This window comes from Colletotrichum graminicola, assembly GCF_000149035.1.
Source record: "Colletotrichum graminicola M1.001 genomic scaffold supercont1.35, whole genome shotgun sequence".
NCBI lineage: Eukaryota > Fungi > Ascomycota > Sordariomycetes > Glomerellales > Glomerellaceae > Colletotrichum > Colletotrichum graminicola.
The window spans coordinates 439,764-451,703 of record NW_007361039.1 but is presented as its reverse complement, the minus strand read 5'-3'; the positions used below and the strand labels follow the sequence as shown (position 1 = coordinate 451,703).

The 11,940-nt window shown below is 52.9% G+C and overlaps 2 protein-coding genes across 2 annotated transcripts; both read right to left on the bottom strand.

Moving 5' to 3' along the window:
- Window positions 1-35: 35 nt before the first annotated feature.
- GLRG_08043 (uncharacterized protein) lies at window positions 36-1,452 on the bottom strand (the record flags this gene model as incomplete). The annotated part of the gene is made up of 3 exons (XM_008098728.1): window positions 36-806; window positions 872-1,124; window positions 1,184-1,452. 3 exons carry the CDS (start codon window positions 1,450-1,452, stop codon window positions 36-38), a joined length of 1,293 nt encoding a protein of 430 aa, XP_008096919.1.
- Window positions 1,453-4,408: 2,956 nt separating this feature from the next.
- GLRG_08042 (uncharacterized protein) lies at window positions 4,409-5,419 on the bottom strand (the record flags this gene model as incomplete). Its single annotated transcript, XM_008098727.1, has 1 exon — window positions 4,409-5,419. The coding sequence occupies one exon, from the start codon at window positions 5,417-5,419 to the stop codon at window positions 4,409-4,411; it is 1,011 nt and encodes a 336-aa protein (XP_008096918.1).
- Window positions 5,420-11,940: the final 6,521 nt, after the last annotated feature.

The window sequence follows — 11,940 nt, the reverse complement described above, 5'->3', positions numbered from 1 at the left end:
CCCTATCTAATGTGCTGCTATATTCTTACTGCGTGTTAGAGAACGGCTGTGACCTGGCCAAGTGGGCCGGCCGCTCCAAGGAACTTGTCCACGGCCTTGTCTATCTCATAGTGGTACATCCAGGTACTCTTGCTCTCGCCCACTCTTCTCACACGCTCCTCAATCTCCTCATTTGCGGGGAGTTTCTCGGCCAGCAGTGAGGAGTTGAGAGTGGCAAAGTTGTCCAGAACACCGTACAGGTCGCGGTAGTGCGGCGACCTGATCTGGTCATACAGCTCTAGCGCCGCCGGCAAGCCCTTGGCATTCCGCTGCGCCCAGTCGATGCTCCGAGTCAAGGCGTACACATCCTCCAGCGCGAACCCCGCGCCGGCGCCGAAAGCGCCCGATAGGGGGTGGGAAGCGTCCCCGATCAGGGCCAGCGCGCCGTGGGAGATGACGCTCTCCAGCCGGGCACCCGAGAACAGGGCGAATTCCTGGGTCTCGCCTTGGGCGGCGAGCTGTACGACTCTGCGGACGGGCTCGCAGAACTCGTCGTACTCTGACGCGATGGTCGCGAAGTCAAAGGGGCGGCCCCAGCTGACGTGCTCCTGTCCCTCGGCCGGGCGGCGGATGCGTGCCGTGACTTCGAAGTCGTCTCCGCCGAGGGGGCAGGTGAAGACGTACTTCCCCCCAGTGTTCTGCCAGAAGACGGGAGACTTGGGGATCCCGTCGATCTTTTCGGCTTCCGATTTGCGGATGATGGTGCGGTACGCGGATTGGCCGTTATACTTGATCCTGTGTGAGGGGAAGGCAAAGGATCTCACAAACTGCCATCATACGTTAGATTGCTGAGAGGCTCGACTGAGAAGCTGGTACATCTGGCAGGTCTCACCGATCGGATTCCGTCAGCTCCGACGAGCAAGTCCACTTCGTCAATGAGGCCGTCTTCGAAACCGATTCGAACCCGGCCACTAGGGAGCACTGAGATATCAACCAGCTTTTTCGAGGTCTTGACACGCGACTGGTCGACGTCTTTGAGGAGGGCGGCTTGCAGCTTAGCCCGCATCATGCGGCAGCTCAACTGCTGCGGCAGCGTATCTTTGGGGTGACTGCTCTGCTCTAGGAGCTTCCCGGTCCTCCCGTTCCTGTAATTTCTAGAGTCAATATCCCAGCATCAATCAACTCTATTTTCAGCTGAGCTCACCGTTGCTGTCCACTCGTGCCATCAGGAGATCTAAAGTAGTCATTTGGATCTATGTTCTTGGCCGTCCCGTTCAACTCCAACAGCCTCCAGGTGTGTCGTTGTAGACTGATGCCGCCGCCGGTCTCACTGATCTGGGGCTTCTTTTCGTAAAGCGTCCAGTCGACGTAGTCCAACTTGCCGAACTCGATTGCAGCGCCGAGTCCCCCGGGACCTCCGCCAATGATGGCGACCTTGAGTGGCTTAGGACTGTTTGGGCTCTTGACCGTCATCGTCGCAGTTGGTTCGAAAAGTTCCAAAGATGAAGGACACTAAACGGGATGATGATGTCGCTGAAGGATGATCTCACCGTGATCCCAGGCAAGCCCGGCTCGGAACCGTCAATCACCAGCATGGCTTGCGCGGCATTTATGCCTTCGCAACAACGCAGGCCAACACCCAATGATTGGGGTGTATCAGGCCACCTTGCCGTATTGCGCAATCCACGGAGCAGATTGGCAATCCGGCCAACGCCGATAAAGGACGTGAACCCCGCGGCAATCGGTTTATAAGCAGTCTTTATCAGCGGATCACACCCGAAAACTGCAAGACTGTAAGCATTGGGGTGCGTTACTCCCAATATCCCATTGGCCCTCGAAGAAAGAAAAATGTTCTTCCCCGCGGCTCGTTCCCTGTCTGGTCGGCAGCTGCGGCGGTCTTCCCGGAGCTCGTGACGGTCGGGGCGCGGACATTGCGGCGGGTGTGCGAGCTCTGGGACTGCGGGGTGGCCCACTTCCACCTACTCACGGAGCGCGACGCCGAGGAGGACCGGGGGGCTAAGCCTACGCCGTCGGGATAGGCCAGGTACGCCTCGGCGTTTGTCGTGCAAGTAAAACGATTGTATACGGCGACTCTTAGCGGCCAGCCCTCCCGAGTCCCGTTACATTCGACTGTCATTGCTTTTTGGGTGGCAACGGGGCTCCAGGAGAACCTTAGAGCTGGCCAAAAGGTGTATCATGGTGGACAATCCAGGCTACGGGTTACCCCGCTGCTTCTCATAAAATTATAAAGTCTGCCAGGGCCTCGAGTATACAACGATTTCCGCCACGTCTAACAAGAATGTGACTGTCCTAAAGGTGTCGTGCTGTCTCTCGACGCCGAAATCTGTGCCACAATATGATTCGACCAATGTGACGTGCATTGGAAAGGTGCTAACTTAGGTATATTACGGCTATATGCAGCCTTGCAGTGGATGACCAGGATACCATATCCTACGATGCGCGATCCGAGCCAGTCTTTTTCGCTCGATATCTTTTACACGACATCTCTATAATAAATATGCGTTCTTAACGAGATGATGGAGGTGAACGCTGCATGAGGCTTACACGGCCAGACCACTTGGCGGAAACCAAGACCGTTTCCAAGATAGCGGTACACGCACTGCACACTATACGCTTAGCACGAAATGAGCGTGTCCTGGGGGCACAATAATCGACACTTGGACTTTGTTTGTTTTTCTCCAATAACAAACTGTATTCCTTAAGAAAAATAGCCGGTGATGGGATGGCGAAAGGCTACTTAGGTAGGCAGCACGAATCCTAGGCATCTAACTCCCCTCCCCAAAAGCTCCATTTACCACCGCCGCGCTTCACCGCCAAAATGCGTCACCAATCCTTCGGTGTATGACTCCCCCCGGATTTCATGCCCACCTCTCGGTGTGGGTGGGCCCCCACACCCGGCGGGCCAATCCCGAGAAGCGCCGCGGGGGGAGGAGGGGCGGGGACGTTGGACACGGGACCGGCGCGGGAGTGGGTGATGTGTGTGTGTGTGCTCAGGCAGACAATGCGGTCTCAGTTCTCATAATCTCAGTCATGGGTTGCTGTTGGGACAAGTCTTGCTTTTCTTTCCTTTCCGACGCGGCATCCGCGGAAAAGAGACAAGAGTGGCTTCGGTGTGATGCACATCAAAGAGGCACATATTTCTTTCCCCCACACTATCACCAAGGGGGCCGTGGCCGGCCGACACACTGCCGGGGGAGGGGACATGAGATCAAAGGTTGTGCGGAACCCCCAGCAGGACCCTGTCCCGTCATATCATCCCACACAGCCAACAAGAGCCAACATGGGGCGACCAGTGATCCTCTGCCTCCCTTCCTCCCGCCCCCGTCCCGGCTACGAATAGCGAGGTAATATCATCACGATTCTCGAGTGCGACTGCCAAAACGTAGACCTATCATTCCCAACCCCGCCGTGCGCAGGCACCAAAGCTTCGCCGACGCCCCCCCCCCCTTTCCCTTAGACGCGCCGTTGCCAGTCGTACAGCCGGCGAGCTTAGCCCCGGGAAGAGGGGGGGGCAGGGTTCGATAGACGGGTGCAGTGCACTCGGGCCAAGTTACCCTAACGCATGTCTTGCAGCAAGTTCAGACGGAAATCGGGGAGCCAGGCAGCAAATGGCCATCGTTTGTACCCCACGTTGTGTACCCCTCTCATCGCTGTTGGAGATCTAGGTCCCTTTACAAGAGCTGTCGTCGCGGACGCCCACAAGTCCAAGGCCAGGACGAGGTTCATTACCCCTCCTCCCCCCAACAAGCTCTACAAGCTAGTAGTAGCAGTATAGTAGTAGTAGACTTGGTGGTGGTGGTGGTGGTGGGTGTCTTGACTCAGACCGAAGCAACCCCCACCGCCCTATCCATTGTCTTTCTGCTGCTTGTAGTACCTACCCAAGACAACACAAGTCAAGGCAGACGAACAAGACGACGCCACGAGATTCGGGACGCTGCAGATGTCTCGCAGCCGCGTTCCGAGGCGGTGGCGAGCAGGCCAGCAAGACGAGGAGGGGAGGGCTTGGGGTCCTGGGCAAGACCAGGGCGGGAAGTGAGACATGCATGAATACGCGATCACAAGGCCCTCGAGATTTCGTCTTTCGTCATTGCAACTCCGCGCACCTATGGGAAAAGGTGACATTGCCGGGAACAAGAGATTTCAGCGTTTTTTTTTTCATGAATCATGATGTTGTTTCAATTCAATGACTGTTCTAGATTGTCCACTCCAAAGTGCCCTCCAAAGTGTCCTGTTGTGGTATCATCCCTTCGCCATCCCGGCAGCCCCTCCCAAACCCCTGTCTATCCCTCTCTCTCTCTGTGTGTGTATACATGTGGCAAAGGCAAAACGCTGGCTATCTGTACAAGTCCGAACCCCAACCAAGTGCAAGGACGGCTTATCGAAACAAGTCTATACCCCCAAGAATTCTTTACTCCCATCGGTAAACTCCATCGTCGTAGAGGACGCGGTGCCTCCGGCTGCCCGGCCCTACCGTCGCCCGGCGGCGGGGCATCATGCGTTCCATCAGCCGGCGGCGCTGGGCCTCCTCTTCCTCTTCCCTCTCCCGTGCTTCACGCGCCTCGCGCGCCCGACAGTCGGCAATCTCCAGCCGGCGCACGGCATTGGCCAGTTCCAAGTCACGCTCCTGGTCGGATATGGTAGGAACGAAGCTCGGAGGCGTGCGCTTAAAGGCCGTGGCGCTGCGGCGGGCGATTTCGGCGTTCTGCGCGGCAATCTGCAGGCGGATGCGCTCCTGGCGCTCCTCCTCTTTCTGACGCTCGCGATCACAACGGCGGCGCCGGCGCTCTTCGTCGTCGCCGCCGCTGTTGCTGTGGCTGTGGCTGTGTCGCGAGTCAGAGGAGTTGTGGCGGCGATGGCCGTTGTCAACAACCTCGATCTCAACCTTGGACCGCGGTGTGCGCTCGTCTACGATGACGGGGCGAAAAGAATCGCGCGGGACGTGGCTGTAGTGGAAGTTGGGGCTGTTGCCGCCCGCGTTGGGTGAAGGCGGCGCGGTGTAGGGTGATGCGTACTGCTTGGGAGGCGTGCGAGGGGTAGGCGGGGAGTCGACGATGACGATGCGCTCGGCACGCGAGCGGTTCTTGCGGTTGAGGTCCAAGACTTTCTGCCCGTTCACATAGATACCAGAATGTCGGTGTTTGCGGTCGGTCGAGGAAGACTCCCGGCGAGTGCGATCTCCGTTGGCGCCTGAGGAAAAGCCCCGAGGTGAGCCCAGTGGAGGAGTGGGCGGCATCTGCTGAGGGAAGGAGTACGAAGGTCCGGCTGGTGGATAAGCTACATCACGAGGCGGGTGGTTGTAGACGGCGGGGTTGGCGCAGAAGCGGCCGCTGCGAGATGCAGTGCTGCAGTAGCTGGGCTCTTGGTACTCGCGCCTCCGGCCGTCGGGGTAGACGTCGGTGTAAACGTCGGTGGTGCACATTGTGCTTTGTTTAAACGTATCAAGGCGCAGCGTGCGCGGGGTTGGTGGTGATGGTTGAACTATCTCCGGAACGAGGTGAAGTCGTTTCACGGATGTTATCGTCTGAGGAGAGGATGGTGTCCTCGAGAGACGGGTTGTATGCCGAGATTCCCGGTTGATGTTGGAGGGACGACGAGACCTGTACTTATGGACGATTGTGTTGTCGAGGTAATGGTATTCTGGCGCACGGTAGGGGGACAGTGTGATGGTGCCGATGGGCCGGGTCAAAGATGTAAGAGAGGCTTGAGCGACGATATGTGATCTGAATTTTTGGAGGTGTAAGTTGGTTGGTCTGTCGAGTGAAGGGAAGCGGCGAGGGTGAAGATATAATATACCAGATGGAAGCAACAAGCAACACGTGAGAGAGAAGTTGAAAAATGGAACAACTTCTGCCTAAGTATATGTAGTGTGGATCGGCCAGGTTTGGCGGACTAGGATGACGAGTTTGATGTGCGGGAGGGTATCGAAGTGTAAATAGTCCAAGTGGAGTTATCGAGCAGCGTAGGAACAAGATGTCTCGCAAAGAAACGGCGTCTGAATTAAATGTCGTCGAGGCCGAAGAAGGGCCCTCATAACGGTAGTGGGAGGGAGCATGAGAGAGGCAGGGGGGTGGCCGGTACCAAGCGTCAGCCGCAGAAACAGCGGCGCATTCCAAGTATCGTGAGCTGAGATGGTGGGATGGAATGGTGTGGTGTGGAGATGCATATCCCCTCGTGTATTCCCCCTCCCCTGTCAGACTGCTGCCTTCGATGGTGGGACAGTACGTATCCGAGTTGGTGGCCGAAATGAGTCTTTGGCCCAGCTAGGCCTCTTTCGTGCTCACAGAGACAGACCCGTTTTGTGGAAGAAGGCGTGTTAGAGACTCTGGCGCGCTCTTCTGCTGGCGGATCACACGTGGCGCTTGGTTCACAGCCTTTTTCTAGTAGGGACCGTCGAAACTAACTGTACCACCATCCACCACCGTCAAAGGAGGCGGAGGCGCGGGCCAAGTGACGTTTGTGGAGGGCGCAAGGGGGGGGTGGTAAGCTCGTCGAATGGAGGGCGTTGGAGGCAACCAAGGACTCTTGACAGGTCGAACGGTGCATAGTGGACATGCATACGGATGGATGGTGTTTCTGTTTCTCCCTCGCTCGAGTCCTCAGTCGTCCCCACCGACGGGGCCTTGGACCTGAGGCCAATGTTGGTTCAAGTCGAGATGCGCCGCGTGACGGCGAGTGGAATTGAGGACTCATAGCGGGGACTGGTTCAGCGCAGATTGATTGGGAACCGACAGACTGGATGGACAGCACAACGGCGCCCTTCTTGGCTTGCGCCGTCGCCATTCTCTTTCCCGCCATGGTTCGTTCTCGTCGCCCTTTGGCCAGCGTCGAAGTGAGTGTTGCGGGCCGCCGTTGACTGTGGCCGGTGGCTGTCGCAGCCTTCTGTGAGAGATAGCGGCTGACTGCGGTTGTATGGACAAAACAGCGAAATAATATTTTTCCCTGGTAAGATGCTATTTTGGTGTGTGTGTGCACTGTAGAGCGCAATGCCCATCTCACACCCAGCGCGACCCCTAACCCCAGGTCGTCATTTACTTGACCCAAGGGACGGGCTAGCCTTGGGCCCTTGGAATAGGCCAAGGTAGCATGGACAGCGGCAGTCGAAACACATGTGGTCTGTGTTCGTGTGGCCCGTCGTCTCTCTGAAGCAATGTGACAAGCGACAACCGCCGTCGCGCGCGAGTCGCAACGGTTCCTGCATCCTGGGCATCCAGTCCAGTCGAAATGGCAGCCAGTCACGGCGGCCTGGATTTGGTGAGGGGAAGGATGGATTAGAGGGACTGGATGAATGACACCTGAGTCACTCCCTCATGCAAGCCCTTTGTCCGTAGCCTGGGGCCACGGCGGTGGACAATGACAGTGATTCTCCTAGTGGTCCGGGTCGGGTATCCCCATTCGTTTGGCTTGCAGGTGGCAATCTGAGAATGCACGAGACCACGATGGGGGTAACCGATAATCGACGGCTAGGTCCAGGGCATGTGTATGGTTGAAGGGCTCCAAAACAATGAGAAGCCAGTCTGATCAATTCCCTCGGACAGGTCCATGGCCATGGAAGGATCGCAGGCTGCAAGGGGAGCCACTGAGGGCTTGACAAGGTTGATGATGGTGGTGGTGCTTGTCAGATTTACTACTACGTACGTAGTAGTGTGAAGAGGCGCGAAGGCTGTGCGCGTCTTTAACGTGGTCAAGTTCGGCTCCGCCACCATAGGTTGGTTCTCCTTCGGACCAACCGACGTGGCCAAGCCGTTGCGTGGTTTCTTTCGCGCAGACAGACACGGATTGAAAGCTTGACATATTTCGTCATCGTGGCTTTGCTGGTTCGGATCGCATCGTGTGTCGCGGGCCATCGTGCGTGCATGCATGGCAAGTTTGGAGTTCCCTTGGTCGAGATAAACAGGTGGAGGAGGTGGAGATGAGATACGGAGTAGATGTGGGTGGACGAGAAGGGGGGGGGGAAGAGCGACACAGACTCCCGTCCGTATCCGTCACCGTCCCCCTGTTGTTCCTGCCGTTCTTGTTGCAGTTCCATGTACCGTACAGAGTACGTACTCTGTTACCGCACCGCACCGCACCTGCCTCATCCATTCCGTTCCTTCTCCACCACCAGCAGGCAGGCACCAGCACAGCTCCATGCTCTCTTTCCGTTTCAAGCAGCTCTCTCTCTCTCACCTTAACGATTAACCCGCCGTCACGAGGTCACCCGATGCGGCTGGCAGGGGCAGTGAGAAGGTACGTACCTGCATGTCGCCAAACATCTGCCTGGCCGGATACGATGCAACCTAAATCCTTCAATGAAATGACTGACTGACTGGCAGAAAAGTCGCGAATAGAGTCCTGGAGTCCTGGAGTCCTAGACACAACTCAGGAACTCCCCTCGATTCCGTCATTGGCTAGTGACTGCGTCTTTGCCAGGTCCCAGAACGCGTACACCACGACCACCAACACCACGTCGAACGCGTCAATCCATCCAGACACACACACACACACACACACACACCACTTCCGATCCTTCACCGAGACGCTCATCATCTCCTACATCCTCCAGTCACCGCTAGCAACAGACGCGCCCATCGCAGGCACTTCTATTTCCGTCAACACTGGGTGGAAATAGGCGGCACTGCCTGGCTCGCCGCGATCGGCTTCCAGACCACCTCGAGGTTTCGACGAGGCAATTGTCTTCCAGTGACAACCGACGCTTTGATTGAAACGTACCGTAAGGCTGTATACAGGATTCAATCCCCTGACGCCCGCTCATACATTTCGCTGCACGAGATCACTTCTCCAGCCACAATTCGGGGGCCTTTTGTCGGAGGCCGCTCGGCAAGGCACGGCGCGGGCGGCTTCAATTTTTCCACCCATCTTTTTTTCTCAATCAGTCGTCCTACACTAAGTCCAATCTCGAAATCATATGACTTTCATGTAATGTTCTGCTACCTGAAAGCGGCGCGGATGGATCCAGGCACGACGAGAAACGACATGCGTCCTTCCATCATCCACCACACAGCCTAGCGAGGCAGATTTCCCCCCCTGGTGCGGAGCAGTGCCAAGCGCCAGTCTACATGGAACCCCCCTCCCCTCCCCCCTCTCTCTCCACTCCTAGGGCTGCCTCCGAGTCGGTCCGGGGCCTCCGACCAGAGGCCCCAGAGGGCAAGTTTTCTGAGCATCTGCTACTGGAAGATGGCGCGTGCACTCAGGAATCGGTTCATGACAGGGACCAGTACTACTATTCTTGACCTAGGTGTGTCATGCAGATGAACCCACCTCCCACCACGTTTCTCCAAGACGACTCTCGAGAGGCAGATCGCTCTTGTTAAGGTTGACGTAGATCCTAACATGTCAATATCCAGGTTAAAGCATTCATACAACGCCGCACTCAATTCGTCAAGGTTCAAGATTTATTTAGCTTTGGAGCAATCAGCCCGTGCTCCCTCCCGTCACGGCAAGTGGGCTTGTCTGAGGGTTTGTAGTTAATCGCATAAGCATCCCAAACATGGGCTTCAACGCTGGCCAATTCTACCCCATACTACTAGTAATAATCACACCTAGAAGCTATACTTCTGGTTCTTTCCTAAAGAATAACCCTCGAACAACAAAGAGATTATTACCTAGTTAACAGGCTATAACAAACCGCGGCGTCTGCTAAAAAAAAAAGAGGGTAAAAGTAGTTGTCCTATCTAGAAACAGCATATAAATTATTATCAGCTGAAAATATTCATACGAAATGGTCTGTGCATATGATAAGATACATCTGTGGCGACCACAACTGGTACTAGCCACATGAAGCTATTCCCATGAGATCCCAGACGAACTACCAGGCGCGAAACGTACAAAATGGGTAAGTCCCTCGGTGCCAGACCACGACCAACGTTCTCGTGCATGTCCGAATATCAGCTGGCCCAAGAAGGTACTTCCATCATTGATGGTCAGCCCCAGCGCAAGAACGTGTACAGTACGTAACGGACTAAACAATCAAGTGCCATTAACCGTTTTGACTGTATTGAATTCCGGGGTACGCTCGTCGTGGTATCTGTTGCCCCAGGCGTAGATGTCAGAGGCGGGGATAGTATCAAGTAAAGGAGTCAGCAATAGGCGTGGTTAGGGTTCAATTATGACAATTATTCTAATATACCTCCTCTTACCCCTATCTTCTACAGAGTTTTCCCTTTTTGTTGTTCCTTTGGTGACTAGTTTATCTAGTCCTGGTCCCACTCTGGTGCCCCCCTAGGGCCCCGCTCTGGGCACCTAACATAATCCCCCCCCTCTAAGGTCCTGCCCTCAGGACCCTAAGCAGGCTATCCGCTAGTAGTCCCCCTATTAGCTGCTTAGACTGTCTAACGGCTAAGCCTTACGCCTCACGCCTATCCTCTAGTATCTTAGGAGACGTCTAGGAACGCCTACTAGGCCTAGTAGGCTACTAGACAGGTAGTTGTCTCCCTAGCTAACTATCTGCCCTTAGCTACGCCCTTATACTATTACGTTCTAGCTAGGCCCTAACTGCTACCCCCTTAGTGTAGTCTAGTCTCCTAGCTTAAAGTATAAGTCTTATGTTACCCTGCCTAGTAGGGGACTACTTACTTTATAATAAGGACACCTTATTTACTTATAATACCCTCTAATACTTTTTATTAACTAGGCCTTATAGTACTTCCTTAAGTACTATATACCTTTTATTATTCTTATTATTATAATATCTAGCTCTTTTATTAACTATTTATTAAGCCTTAAGTTATACTACTTTTATAATAAGGGAAAATCCTTACTTTACTTTTTATAGTTAGTACTAGTAACCTTTTAGTCTTAGCTAGCCTTCCTTACTAAGGCCTATTTAGTCTTAACTCTATAAGCTTAAGTTATTATTATAACTAGCCTTTTTCTTAATACTAACCTAAAATAGGTAATCTAAATTAACTTAGGTTTTTATTAATTTCTTTATTACTTATTTTCTTTTTTTTTTTTCTTATAATACCCTTATATTATTATTATTATTTTTTTTTACTACTACTATTACTACTACTACTTAGTAGTAATAGTAATAGTAATAGTACTAGTAATAGCACTAGTACTACTAGCTCCCTTACTACTACTATTATATTTACTACTATGCTTACTAACGCTACTACTACTACTAACGCTACTACCCCTACTGCCCCTAAGGGCACTAAGGGCCTTACTATTACCCCCTTACTACCCCTTTAGTCTATTAGCTTTTTAAATAAAAAAGATAAAGATAACTATACTATAGTTTATTTTATCTTATACTACTACTACCTTTAGGCTATATCTATTTAGTATATAGATATAGCTAACACTAAGGCTAAGTTTTTTTACTACCTTAAGACTACTAGTAAGTATCTAACACCTTAGTGCCCCCTAAGGGCCCCCTTTTACCTATATCTTAGTCCTAATTATACTATTAGCTACTAGTAATAAGTACTCTTAGTGCGCTAAAATATATAGTAAGGAGTACGTCTAAGTAAGTATTCTTATATTATTATTCTTTTTTTACTAGTAGGAGGTGCTCTAGTAACCCCTTACTAACCCCCTATAAGCTACTTACGCTATAACCTTTACTACCTTTACCCTTAAGAACGTCTTTAAGGCCTTTTACTATAATAGCACTATATATACTAACTACTATTACTATAAGGTATATCCCTCTTAGTACCTTATAACTACCCCCTAACTAACCCTTTATATAAGAGGAGGTTACTACTACTTAGACTATAGTTAAAAAAGCCCTTTAAAAGAAGGTAGATACTACTAAGGCCCCTAATACTAAGCGTAAGGCTAAGGCTAAAGAGGAGAAGTAGCTTCTTTATAGCTATAAGGTTATAGCCCTTAAGGCCTTTACTACTGCTACTACCTCCCTAGCTAAGTTAGCTAAGGTAGCTACTATAGCGCTCTAGCGCTAGAACGCGCTCCTTAAGGAGTAGACTAAGGCTA